Source organism: Protomyctophum parallelum, assembly GCF_964188405.1.
Source record: "Protomyctophum parallelum genome assembly, chromosome: 11".
NCBI classification, from domain to species: domain Eukaryota; kingdom Metazoa; phylum Chordata; class Actinopteri; order Myctophiformes; family Myctophidae; genus Protomyctophum; species Protomyctophum parallelum.
In genome coordinates, this window is record NC_139707.1 from 25,947,615 (window position 1) to 25,962,376 (window position 14,762).

At 42.4% G+C, this 14,762-nt stretch overlaps 1 protein-coding gene across 2 annotated transcripts in view; it reads right to left on the reverse strand.

Annotated features, from left to right (window-relative positions):
- The window catches only part of traf3ip1 (TNF receptor-associated factor 3 interacting protein 1), a 37,289-nt gene extending 25,263 nt beyond the window's left edge, over positions 1 to 12,026 (reverse strand). For both annotated transcript variants that reach the window (XM_083776955.1, XM_083776956.1), the window contains exons 1-6: positions 11,757 to 12,026; positions 8,948 to 9,016; positions 3,251 to 3,412; positions 2,028 to 2,156; positions 1,202 to 1,636; positions 1,022 to 1,096 (exon numbers count right to left, since the gene is read on the reverse strand). In XM_083776955.1, the coding sequence (XP_083633081.1) occupies positions 1,022 to 1,096; positions 1,202 to 1,636; positions 2,028 to 2,156; positions 3,251 to 3,412; positions 8,948 to 9,016; positions 11,757 to 11,879 (993 nt within the window). In that variant the 5' untranslated portion in view covers positions 11,880 to 12,026. The remainder of the gene's footprint in view (positions 1 to 1,021; positions 1,097 to 1,201; positions 1,637 to 2,027; positions 2,157 to 3,250; positions 3,413 to 8,947; positions 9,017 to 11,756) is intronic.
- Positions 12,027 to 14,762: the final 2,736 nt, after the last annotated feature.

Genomic DNA, 14,762 nt, shown 5'->3' on the forward strand with positions numbered 1-14,762 from the left:
CTTTAAAGCTGTAAGCTGGGCAGGTGAGCTAGCAAGAAAACTTCGGGCCGTAGTTCTAGAGCTTATAGTACAACGTTTGACAACAGTAGACTAAACTAAGCAAGCTAGTAGCAAACGGGGACGCAACGTGGGCTAGCAAGGGGGAAACAAAGTTTCGGGGAAAGCTAGCAGAGGACAAACTCAAGCCGCCGTATGGCCCACTTGAGTTTTTAGTGTCCTTATAGTGGCTTTCTAAGGCTGGGAACGTCCGTGAGTGGAGAAAACACAGACTTATGACCGTGAATTTCCGTGGCACAAGTCTTTCCTAGTGGAAAACGAATTTCAACAGCCGAAGGCGATTCTCTTGGCAAGACGTGTATGCGTAGCACAGAAAGCGAGGAATGACGTGCTCAGGGCGGACCTCAGGTTATTATACCCGGTGGGTGGGGTATACAACCACGCCATGAGCGACAGTTCACGACCCAATAGAATTGTTCCGTGAGTGTATGTTAGTGCCTGCGCCATCTAGTGGCTTGAACCCCATATGACTCTCTCTGAGAGGTACTTAAACTAACCTATGTGACTGACTATGTGACTATGATATTTAGCTCACTTCACCAACAGGAAAACCTTACACCATAGTCACTTCAAGAGAATTCCAAAATATAAAACTATTACATCTACTGTATATGAGCGAAACAGGCTAGACAGGCAGGAATTATAGTCTAATGGACCTGTACCTCTGATCTTTCATCTTCAGCCTAAAAAACATACGTAAAGGAAAAGAGAAATGAACAACATTTCCTGCTTTGTGTTCAACGCAACATCAATCCTTAATGATATTAGCACAGGGCTTTATATATTATAGTTTCAAAAAAATACATTTGGAATGAGAGGAATGAAACCTCAACTGTAATGTTTACATTAAGGGGCAAAACATTTTTTCTTGTTTGTGTTGTCGCTGTCAATTTCATTCTGATTTTGTTAAAAAAACATGTAAAAGTTAATAAACAGAACGTTAAAAAAAGGATCCAAAACATACCACTGGCACAGGTTTGGCTGATTTACTAGGCTCTGCCGAGTGGGGCTTTTGCCGTGCTTCCTCTGATATTCCGGCCTACACACACAAACACACACAGACACAAACACACACAGTTAAAAAGTGTGAGACGAATTGTGTTGCTGACACTTGGAGGTGTGTAGACGTTGGATAACAACATACCTTCAAGTCTCCTTTCTCCAGGCCCTTAGTTCTGTCTCCGCCATCTTTGTGTCTTCCACCGTCCTTCTCCTTCTCTTTGTCCCTGTCCCTCCGTTTGTCTCCATCGCGTTCCCTTTTGTCCCCGTCTCGTTCCCGTTCTCTGTCTCTGTGCGAGTCCTTGTCTCTGGTCTTCTCGCGGTCTTTCTCCCTCTCCCTGTCCTTCTCTCTGTCCCTGTCTTTGGTCCGTGCTTTGTCTTTGTCCCGGTCTCGGCTCTTGTCCTTGTCCCTGTCCCTGTCCTTGGTGCGGTCCCGCTCGGAGCGGTGGTGCTTGTCAGAGCGCTCCGCGTCACGGTGGTGATCCTTCTCTCCTTCCCTCCGCCTGCTCTCCTGTTCTTTGCGTTGGTCTGGGTCCTTCTGGTCCTGGCTGCCGCTACGCTCTGTGATCTCCTTCCTCTCCTGGGAAATGGACAGTAATGCAAAGATTAATTAATAAAATAAATTAAAAGTGAACTCTGGAAAGTTGCCAAAAGTCATATGGAGCTCGTATAGGTTAGAAATAAGCCACGTAGTTGCAAACGTCTGCCTCTCACTTGTAAACAAACACACTCCACGCAGATGTAGCGTAGCCACGTCCCATAGCCTAAAGGGATGCAACGCTCTGATTCGTTCAGAAACACACAGTCTTCCGTTTCAGACTGAAACTTCAAAATATGCCCATTCACCCCAACCCCCCAGTGCAACTCTCCAACGTTGAAGCACTGGGCCCTAGTGGTAAGAGGACTGCAGGCGGACCCATGGAGTTATGACTAGGAAACCCCGTGCAGCTGGGGTTTAACATTGGTCTCACCTCTCGGTCCCGTTGAGGCTCCCGTCCCTCCCGGTTCTCCTTGTCTTGGGAGCGGGACGTGCTGTCTTTCGCCTTGGGGTCCGGCTTTTCCCCTGCCAGCACACGCTTCACTGCCTCTTCACTGGACAGCTAGAGCAAAAAAAACAACACAGGGCATGTATTTGATACACAATCATGCCTGAGGAGAGTCGTTGCTCAGATTGGGAGTACACTGTGAAATCCTCCAAAGAGTCAGTGGTAGAACATACATTTACATACATTTAAGTACCGGTAGTATACAATGTTGAGGTACTTTTACTTTACTTGAGCATTTAAATTCATATATCCTTGAATGGAAGAAACTAATATTACATGACAATTTTAGTTACTAGTTACATTAATTAAATTATGATTTATTATAAATATTATTGTCATTATTATTAATAGCATTACTAATAACAATCTAATAATATTATTGTGAAATGGGCCGTAACATATTTTTTACCTTTGACCATGTATTAAGTATATTTTGATGCAAATACCTGTATAGTTTGTACCGTTACTCAAGTAACATTTTGAATGCAGGACTTAACAGAGTAACAGAGTATTACACCATTGTGGTAATGCTACTTTTACTTAAGTAAAGAATCAGAGTTATTCTTCCACTATGGCAAAGAATAACAAAGATTTTTCTTTCAAATATGAATCCATTCTTTCTCTAAGTTCAGTGTAAGTACCAGGCAAGCGTAATGTGTCACACTTGCCTGGCCTCTTTAAAGCAAACCCTCCCAGGACACCAACAACCTGTTGTTTACACCTGCAGGTCTCCAAGGTTCCATTAAAACATTTCAGTGTGAAAGCTGTCTCATGAGAGCTGGACCACTTTCCCCAAGAGTCTGGTGTGCAAAATAACCTACTGAACGTGCATTCATGTAGAGCCATTATCATTTACGCTTCAACCAAAATAGTACAAAAAGTGGGTCAGAGAATAAATTATTGACTGTTGTGTTGGTTACAGTTGTCACAGAGTACAGTTGAAGGAAATAGTTACCAATTGAGGTTATCACACACTCCCCCTTGGAGACAATTTATGTGTCAACCCCTCCAGCAGTATTCTACCCTGAGCTGTACAAAACAATCCGAAATAAAAAAGTGGCGAACTGGCTCTCATTTGGCTTACAGAACAAAATGGGTGTACATTTCCCTAACCCAGGCAGTGGAGCGTCTCTTCCAGGTGTACAGACCTTGCTGAGACAGCACTTTGCGATGGCCTGCAGCAGCTCGTTGGTCTTCTCGGGCTCGTGTCCGGCCACGATTCGTGCAGGCTTGGCTCCCAGGAGCTCACCGCTCACCAGCATCACCACGTCTATGGCCTTCTGCAGGAAGACTATCTTGGAGTCCTTCTCCTACAGAGGGATGTGGTATCAAGAGAAAAGAGTCGATGGACTTGTGTTTGTCGAGGGCCTAATTATACATTTCCCGTCCCAACAAAAGTACCGGTATATGGAATTAATGTTTTAATGTTTTTTTTTTTCTTTCTTTTTTATTCCACATTTTTGCAGTGACACAATCACATAAATACATAGATAAGTAGGCTACATATGGGTGGGTACATTTCATGTTAGTCAAGGCCTATTCATAGTCCACTTTTTGGTAAAGAGGTGACCACTGAAAACTACAACATGACGTCACGCTGCAGTGGTCACCGCTAACACAACATCTCTGTTTTTACTAACCACCGAACGGTGGTCACCTCTTCACCGATCACTGGACTATGAATATGCCATCAGTGCTATCTTGTGGGTTTTTGAGGGGCGCTAGCCCCTATTATGCACAGCTTTGTGTGTATGTCCGTTTGAGCACGAAATGCGTTTGTAGCACGGAATGTGATGATTTGATGGCCAATGCACCAGCATATGCTGAAAACACGAGAACTATGTTTTCTGCGTAGATCTCACAGTGATGTTTAGCCAACATTGACAGTTATTCAGATAATTTCGGTAATAGTCTCTCAAGACAGACTGTGCAAATTCAAATGAAAAGAGGGCGCCGTTTATCCTTTGTTTTGCCAATGGGTAGCCAGATTGTTTCGGTAATGACTTTGAAGTGAAGAAAATGTCAACACAAAAGCTAAAAAAATAAAGCCTTTAAAAGGAAAACGGTGTGACATTATGGCTGAAGCTGTGACAACCTTTTCTGAATGCTCCACTCCACACTCGAATTCCAACCTATGTATTCCAAATGATGCCAGTAATCCAGTATGGTCCTCAACTCCTTAAGGATTTGTGTGTTTCAGTTGTAAGCCTAACCCTGTAGATTTCAAGTTGTGTAAACTGCCGGACACCACATTTCTATGCACAACTCTACAGTGACATTATTTTCAAACAAACCACATCAGCAGCATATAGTCACAAAGTGGAAAAATAGGATTTGGGGGAAGAAATCTCTACTTTCAACCTTGAGTTACACATGTATGTGCTCCTTGACAGTGTTAATTTATTTTCACATAATGCGGTTACAGACTTCTACTCTATGGACACTTTTAGTCTGCAAAGTCAGCTTATAAGATTATTTTGGACAGTCAGGGAAAATAATTTGCTGTGTCAGACACTTATTTACAATGTTGTTTTGTTGTTTGCAATGCTCGTTTGTAATTTGAAGTTAAAATGTATGTATTTTTATGGGACAAATTTGGTACACTCAGTAGCATTTGTACACTCTTCTTCGTTTTAACACAGGCTTTTACAGTGAGAAGACTTTTATGAGATGATGGCACATACTTGCACCCGTCACACAAACCCTGTGACCCAGTTAAACGGTACCTCTCCTCTACCCTATCAACTTGTTCTATCTAAGGAACCTGCCAGCAATGTAACACGAGGGCTTGTTGCCGGTGCCACAAGGCCCTTGCGGAGAACAGCTGATATCAGACCGGCCTTTGTAATGTCTGCCCTTTTCTCTCTTATGGCTCTCTATTCAATAGCTATGGCTGGCAGATGGTACAGAGACCTTTACTTCAATACAGCTGACAAAAAAGGTAAGCTGCGAACAACCACAGGCCTTTCAGCCGCCGAATGAGGACTGCAACGTTACAGTACATCGGATATACGCATACATTATGGAGTTTCCGTTTTTAAAACTGCATTAGATAGTTAAAATCAGTTTATTGTCTCCACCAGGCCGAAGACATGGGGAGAGAGTATGTTTTGCACTCCGTCCGTCCGTGTGTGTGTGTGTGTGTGTGTGTGTGTGTGTGTGTCCGTCCGTCGGTGGACAGCTAATCTCCGGCACCGTTTGCTTGATCACAATCATACTCTGCACACACACACTCCTTGAATGACACAGCTGAACCTCTGCCCCAAGGTTTTCACATTGGCCTCCAGGAGGCTTTGTGCAACAAAGAAATTGGACAGTACACCTACAGATTTTGTTCAAACATCACGCAAATTGGTACACAGTCTCTCAAGTCTAGAGCCATCCAACAAAATTTCAGATTTTTCAGACTCCATCCTGATTGGCTAAGATTGGCTTCCAAAGTTCGCAGGAGTGCTCAGTTTCACACAAAATGCCGCAAATCATGAACACATCGTGTGATTTCCGTGAAATTGTGCCCGCACATTCCCACTAGGCAGAGGAAGAAATGCCACTTGAACATTTTCAACTCAGCCTCATGGTGGAGCTACTGTATAACTGGCGTCCGATTAGTGTTTTAACCTCTAACTGCACGGATCTGTGTAAAACCTTGTATACACACTCCCTAGAGGCCAAGGAAACACCTTTGCCTGGAATCTGCTCTTTATAGCGCCACCAGGAGGCCGGCATATGTAAAACACATTTTCTAATATTACTCCTTCAGATTTTATCCAAATTTCACGCAAATTGGTACACTCTCTATGCTTACCATTAGGGATGTTGAAAAAAGTTGAAAATCGACTCGATTATCGACTCATGCCTCCCGCGACTCAAAACGTATGAGTCGAAAAATCGTTTTTATTTGTATTATTATTTTTTCAGTCAGTCAGTGCCGCTCGTCGCATGCAAGTTGACTTTGAGCAGAGCGCTGTGGACCCCATCGTCCAAGGGTGTGTGCGTGTGTGTGTGGTGGGGGGTGGTATCTTAGCAACACTGAATGATCAGTCCCATTGGTCGTGTGCTCGTATCATGAGCCAATGGCTGCAGCTCTGAGCTTCCCAGACCCAGCTCATCTACACATGCCGTAAAGTGAGCTGACAGGCTAGCCAAAGGTCTGCTCTGTTCTGAGCGGTGAGCGCTCTTCTCTTCTCGTGAAGAAAGCAGGACAGAGTTGTCAAATAAATCCTGCCGTCATTTATACTGTATTTATTGCGAACGCAGTGAGCCACTTACTATGACAGCAAGGGCTGAATGTCTGTGTGTGTGTGTGTGTGTGTGTCCCGCTGTTACACCACCCGCCCGCCACCAGAGGGCGCAGCTGTAGCACACACACACACAGGGCGCAGCTGTAGCACACACACACACACACACACACACACACACACACACACACACACACAACCACACACACACGAGCTGCGTTCGCTTCCCGCGTTTGCGCGTCTTACTTGTTATCCGACCCGACATTAAAATACGGAACAACGTGCGTCCCGTATCAGTTCATTACTCGTGACAGGCTGCAGACACTTGAGAGTTGGGACTAGCGGCTAGCCGATAGCGCCGCTGCTCCTTCAGTTTCGTTGTTTACAAAATAAAGTTTATTTTTTATTATTGGGATTTGATCATTGATGCAAATTCTAAACATATGGATGCAGCTGCAGAAGTTGTGTTGCTTAAAGGAATGCATAGTTGCGTTCTCCTCAACTGCTGCGCAGCAACAACAAAAATATAAAAATAATGAAGAAAAAAAGGAAAAAAGTCGTTCGACACGTAGATTTTTGGCCTCGATTCGTCGATTGGCCAAATATGAGTCGTTTGGCATCCCTACTTACCATAGTCATGTGATCAAGACGGGTTTGTTTGAGTTCTCATAATCCATCCTGATTGGCTACGATTGGCTTATAAACTTTTCAGGAGTAGCCCGCTTTGTACCCGTTCTGGACAAATCGCCACAACTCCTCAATGCAGCGTCCGATTATGGTGAAACTGTGTACGCATATTAATAACAGGAACTTTGAACAGGCATAACTCATGACTCGTCTGTTTTTAACCTCTTCTTTTATCATGCTTTTCTTGTTTCATTTCAAATCGAATTTATTAAATCTGAACTAACCCTTTAAAATGGTTAATGAGCAGAGCAATGAGCATCTCTCTCTGACCCAGTAGTATGTACCGGTCCGGTATTGATGCAATACATAGTAGTGCAATAGGGCCGGTGACTTGCTTCCCACCATTGTCTACCGTGTCACCAGCAGGATCAAGTGTGAAAACCTGGCACAGTGTGCAACCTCATTTCATCCTCTCTCTCAACCTTCCCTTTCTCATATTAAACAGCTGCCTGCGTCCAGCATGGTCCTACTGCCGTTTATACATGAGAACGTGAGAATGGAATAAATAATTATGCAGCTTTAATGCTTTTAATCATGATTTGTTCTTTAACTTGATAAATAAGCAAAGTTGTTTCGTAATTACAAAATAAATGTTAAAACCGCTTCAGAAAATACTCCTTTCTTTTTTGCAAAGCTTATATTTCTTCATACAAGCGGACAGTGCCACGGTTCATTTGTTGCATTTATTTATTCATGCGGTGTTCAGATTTCACACTGTAAAGTGTGGCGAATCCCATCTTGATATTCCAAACACTGACACTGATCTGAACTGAAGTCAGCCACAGGCTTCTCTGTGCCCCCAACCGATTTGAGGTCGGCTCTTAACACTGCACACCTGAGTTCTGACACCTTGACGGGCTCACTCAGGTCATACCCTGCCAGATCCTCTGACTTTACAGAGGCTACATGTCACACAGGTGGTGTGTATAGTGTTACAATCATCACTCGCGCACACAAACACACACTCTCACCACGGTGTCACAGACAGGTGCTCTAGTCTAGTACACAAGCTGTTTGTGACAGTGAGTGGATGCAATAACATGTGTGGGGCATTCACAAATGTATGAGCATGGATGCACGCACACATACAATGTGAGATGGCGACATGGGAATATTATTATCTATAATGTAAAGACGATGAGATGTGATGATGAGAGGAGATACTCAGTCACCTGTTTATCAGCTCAATTTAAATTGTCCCATCGGTTCATCATAACTTCACTTAACTTCAATAAGGGGCAAGAAGGACAAGAAGCCACCTGCACGCATCCGCCTTTGTGAAGGCAGACTGCTGGGCAGTGGGCAAGCGATGGCGCTTTGGGATGGGGGTCAGATCAACATATGGAATGAATTCTGTACTGGCCATATATGGAGCGTATCTTGAGTGTACAGGGTTTGATGAGGTCAGATCAACATCTGGAATGTCAGAACAGGTCAGCTCCATATATGGAGATCTAAGGGTGGCCGCAGGGGCAGAGTCTTGAGTGTACAGGGTTTGCTGAGGTCTGCCCATATATGGAGCATGTCTTGAGTTTACAGGGTTTGATTAGGTCAGATCAACATATGGAATGTCAGAACAGGTCAGCTCCATATATGGAGATCTAAGGGTGGCAGAAGGAGCAGTGTCTCGAGAGTCGATTGTACAGCGTTTGATGAGGGCCCAAGTAAGGCCGGGCCTTAACCCAAAGGCCCGCACATTTCTAGTTGTAAACAAGTGTAATGCTTTATGGTGTCGTCCACAGTAACAGTTTGTGTATTGAGTTGTGCTTTGTGTTTGAAATGTACCCATTCTGCAAGCCTCTTTAAACTAATGTTGTCCACTTTAGCCTGAATGTCAAAGTGAAAAATGTGAATTGGACTAGCCAAAGCTGTACCTAAACAGTTGAATCATCTGAACAAGGCCTTGTTGAACCAGCTTACCTTAACATTATCTGACTTCATCTCATTTTCGCCAAAAAGGCCTTTCATAAAACCAGTGGTCCTGATCACCTATAAGTAGGGAGCAACACAAGACAAAAACATGGGAAAAGAAGGGTGCACTGATGAATGCATCAAAAGAGAGTAATAATCACATTTACAAGAGAATATGAAACAGAATATAGCAAGAGGGTCACTTTCAAAAGAGAGAGATTGTTTAGACCAAGATCAATCATAGCAGTAAGGAACTTTTACTTATTGACATTTGTGCCGTTTTGCTAGCATTTAAATCATGTAGGATGATTAAAATGATCTTTTAAGGTTTTATACATTGCATTGACGTTACATTTGATTATATTACATTTGTCTTTGTATTTGTGGATATTCATCATGGCTCATTGGCTACTCATTTCACGTTTTTGTGAAAATATATAATAACTTTACCCCATTCAATTCCCTAAGTGAGAAATTAAAAATTAAATTGCAATTAACAAATTAATTATGTTGAACAGGCTTGAAGTTGCACAAAGCCGATATGACAAATAACATAAATAATAAAGAAAGACATTTAATAACTTTATACTTTTAAGAAAACATAAATACTGGAAATAGCACAAGCTCAGAGTCACAACTCGTTGCACTGTGATACGCTGTGAGCTTGTAGAATTTGAAAATATGTGATTATACAAAAAATAATTGTGATTATTTCAAATAATTGTGATTATCTAAAATAATTGCAATTAGGCGATTATGAAATAGTTGTGACAGGCCTACAGTGAGACACACATGGCTAATCAGAAAAATGGAGTCACACTCACACCTGACCTTTATCAAATATTCATTAGCCATGAAAGATGAGACCGCAGGCGGAGGGCGTGAGATAACACCATTTTGGAAAAGGAAAACAGATGTCTCTGAACTTGACCCCTAAATGAATTGGATTGCTTTATGCGTGCGTGTGCCGTGTGTGTGTGTGTGTGTGTGTGTGTGTGTGTGTGTGTGTGTGTGTGTGTGTGTGTGTGACACGTCGCACGTACATGCACACAGCTAGTATAAGTATTCAGGCAGTTCTATAAATCTATGCAAACTCAGTGTCCAGGTTACGGTTCTACTGAAAGTTGCGATTTTAAAACCACATACCTCATATCATACCTAGCCTCTTTAATACATGATTACGTCATATACTGTAGCAGCCAAGTCTATGGGATTTTTTACGTTTGTTTCGAGCACTTATATGACGAATCGTTTGCCAGCCACATCTATGGACAAATTGTTTGTTTACGCCGGGCACCAAACGACAAAGTAAGACGTCGCCACTTAATTCACACAAGTGTGATTGTATTAATAATCACTTCCATCGATTAGTTCAAAGAACTGTTGCACCCCTAAGTTTGAGTATCTTTCTGTCCTCGACATATCCTCTGTACCGACACCGATTCTGAACTTCAAGCATCCAGTTGTGGAAAGCTCAGCCAGCAGGTACTCTAGTCCAGTGGTTCCCAAAGTGGAGTCCGGGGGTCCAGAATCACTGCTAGAGCCGTAGAAATCTTCTCTTATGGGGGTCCCTGGCATATCTTTTCGAATGGGGGGTCCGCGGGCTAATTTGGGGGTCCTTGACATGAAAAAGTTTGGGAACCACTGCTCTAGTAGTCCATTGGTTCCCAATCTTTTTATACTGAAGTATCACCTCAGAAAAGATTTGGCTCTCCAAGTACCACCATAATAACTGATGTTAAAATACAGGAGGGTATACCTGCACTTTTTGTTCCATTCCTAAGCCAATAATGCTGCTGCTCTGATAAAACTCTGATGATATTTCTAATGTGATTAATCCATTCTCAAATATTCTATTAACGGCTAGGTGTGTTGTCATGCTCATGACAGCATCGCTGGATAGCCTATTTCAACCAGTCGCTTGGCCAGAAGAACTACCTGTATAATATAAATATTTCATTCCACTTTTTTCTCCTTTTTTGGTACCACCAACTGCATGTACTCATGCCAACACCTGTTGACCCAAGTCCGCATTTGCACCTGACTTCACTTGAGGTTGCAGAGGTCTTTGACAACTGAAGAGCAGCTGCGTTGATAGCACCCGATAACCTAATGATAACCTAATATAACCTAATAATATTTGTATAATCATGTGTGCCTGGCTTTTTCTTGCACTTGCACACAATGTAGAATTCATTAAACATTTGCTGGAGGTCAGGTGGCCTTTATTATTATCATAATCCATCAGCTCCTTTGGATAGAGCGTTCAGATAGCTGATTATCTAACCTGAACGTACTGTAGCCTACTCCACTGATGATGAAACACAAACTCATTTAATAAGAACTTTCATATAGTATCATCAGGAGACGCAGCACCCTGATCGAGGTCCAATGGTTTGTTGATAGTTATTGCAGTCCCTATAGCAACGAAACGACGCTTCTGTTATGATGGCGGTATAAACGTTATAGATTAGCATTGTTGCTCCGCTGTTATCTCTGTGACGTGGTTGCACTCGCCACCTGCTTGTGGTGTAGTAGTTGAGATAAAACATGTTTTGCTATTAAAGGCTATTAAAGTCCACAATGACACTGCACTGGCTTCTTTGGGGAAGTGAACTTGCTTATTTAGTTTGCGTTAGCATGTTAGCTGGCTGGCTAGCTCTCTGGGCTGCTATACGTGGGTGTCCCTAAAAAAAACAAGAACTGATCTACAAGCTGACAACGCGTCGAGTCGTGACGCGTTGTCAGCTTGTAGATCTGCTTATATTTTTCCCCCTAGGCGAGCGGCGCAGTGTTAATGAGCCTAAATGAATCTCACCTCGCTGAAGATGTCGTGCAGGTACCTGAACGGCGGCTTGCTGAGAAGCTTCTCGGTCAGCGGAGGTTTCTTTATCACTTTCCCCAGAGACTCCTGGGTCTTTTTCACCACTGCCGCGTTCATAGCAGCAGTCTGAAGTGTCACTTTCCTTGGAAAAGGGTGTTGTTTTTAGACCAATATGACGAAAAACAAGCTATTAAGGGCGCGAGTGTAGTACATTCACTGGAAGCCCTCTCTTTCTCTCTCTCCTGCTTGATGTTGCTATGTCAATACTCTTGCAATCCCATAGTGCATCATTGATGTGTAATGCGCATGCGCCAAGGGCTTACGGTTGCCAGAGTGATGGTTGCTATGCACTGCTTGTGTCAATCATAGACACAATAAAATTGTTTGCTACCATTACTAAAAAACTTTACTATTTCCATAATAATGATACTACTACTACTAATAATAATAATAATAATAATAATAATAATAAAATAATATTTAATATACTTAAAAATCTTTAACTCTTGAGAGTGTCAAATGAAACCTCGTATTAAACTCTTAAGAGTTCCATTTTGATAAATATCTTCACTACTTAATTTACAAGAAGTCACACAATTATCGGCTGCTTTTCCACCGAGATTGAGTCGGTTCAGTTATTTTTGGTTCCATGAGCCAGAGCTCCAAACTTGAATTGAGTGTGCAAAACCATACCTATAAGGACATTTGTATATGATAAATTGAGAATGATAACCCTTCCTAACTGAGTGTGAGTGTGAGTGTGAGTGTGAGTGTGTGTGTGTGTGTGTGTGTGTGTGTGTGTGTGTGTGTGTGTGTGTGTGTGTGTGTGAAGAATAGAAATAATTCTTCATTTATCACAGGCAATGCTATACCAGTTTGGTGAGTTCAACTGCTTATAAAAAGCTCTGGCCAAGCCAAAACAGAAGGTATTTGAGTAGAACTCATTTTTTTATGAATTGAACAAGGTGGACCCTCTTGTAAACAAGTGTAATGCATGGGTCGTCCACTCACAGTTAACAGTCTTTGTATTGAATTGTGCTTGAAATGTACAGTAATTCTGCAAACTGTTAATAAATATTTCAATCAATCAAGTAGCTTTTTCATATTTTCTATTATTTGCATAACTAGGCTATATAATGCCACATTTGCATATTTAAATGTGCAATTTCAGAACATTTGAAATACAATAAATCATTGTCTTTGTGCAAGTAATCAACTAGGGAAGTTTCACGGTGATAACTATTAATTACATTTTTACCTATTCACTTGTCATGTACTGTATAGGTGAAAATAACAATTAAAATGTGTGATAAATAGGTCTATGAAAAAGCTACTACTGTGGAAGGATTATCTTATATTAATTTACTTTTATTGATCCTATAAAAAACAACATTCCAATTTTGGAGCTCTGCCTCAAGAACTGAGAACCAAAAAGAACTGGTTCAACCCTGGTGGAAAAGGGGCCATATAGAGAATGTAGAAGAATTGTTATTTTTATGTTATTTGGTTCGCCTGTTATCTATCCAATGGTAGGCTACCACACAGCATCGTTATCTCTCCAATGGTAGGCTACCACACAGCATCGTTATCTCTCCAATGGTAGGCTACCACACAGCATCGTTATGTATCCAATGGTAGGCTACCACACAGCATCGTTAACTCTCCAATGGTAGGCTACCACACAGCATCGTTATGTATCCAATGGTAGGCTACCACACAGCATCGTTATCTCTCCAATGGTAGGCTACCACACAGCATCGTTATCTATCCAATGGTAGGCTACCACACAGCATCGTTATCTATCCAATGGTAGGCTACCACACAGCATCGTTATCTATCCAATGGTAGGCTACCACACAGCATCGTTATCTATCCAATGGTAGGCTACCACACAGCATCATTATCTATCCAATGGTAGGCTACCACACAGCATCGTTATGTATCCAATGGTAGGCTACCACACAGCATCGTTATCTATCCAATGGTAGGCTACCACACAGCATCGTTATCTATCCAATGGTAGGCTACCACACAGCATCGTTATCTCTCCAATGGTAGGCTACCACACAGCATCGTTATGTATCCAATGGTAGGCTACCACACAGCATCGTTATCTCTCCAATGGTAGGCTACCACACAGCATCGTTATGTATCCAATGGTAGGCTACCACACAGCATCGTTATCTATCCAATGGTAGGCTACCACACAGCATCGTTATCTATCCAATGGTAGGCTACCACACAGCATCGTTATCTCTCCAATGGTAGGCTACCACACAGCATCGTTATCTATCCAATGGTAGGCTACCACACAGCATCGTTATGTATCCAATGGTAGGCTACCACACAGCATCGTTATCTATCCAATGGTAGGCTACCACACAGCATCGTTATCTATCCAATGGTAGGCTACCACACAGCATCGTTATCTATCTAATGGTAGGCTACCACACAGCATCGTTATCTATCCAATGGTAGGCTACCACACAGCATCGTTTTCTCTCCAATGGTAGGCTACCACACAGCATCGTTATCTATCCAATGGTAGGCTACCACACAGCATCGTTATCTATCCAATGGTAGGCTACCACACAGCATCGTTATCTATCCAATGGTAGGCTACCACACAGCATCGTTATCTCTCCAATGGTAGGCTACCACACAGCATCGTTATCTATCCAATGGTAGGCTACCACACAGCATCGTTATGTATCCAATGGTAGGCTACCACACAGCATCGTTATCTATCCAATGGTAGGCTACCACACAGCATCGTTATCTATCCAATGGTAGGCTACCACACAGCATCGTTATCTATCCAATGGTAGGCTACCACACAGCATCCAATTGTGAACTAAATCTTCTTTAGTTTGGGGTCTGCGGGGCTAATACAAATGGTGGTCCTCAGCTCAATAATGCAGAATAAATAATGGGCCTTGATATGAAAAAGGTTGAAAACCACTGTAGACCTATATCATAAATGCTATAATTCACTAGGAA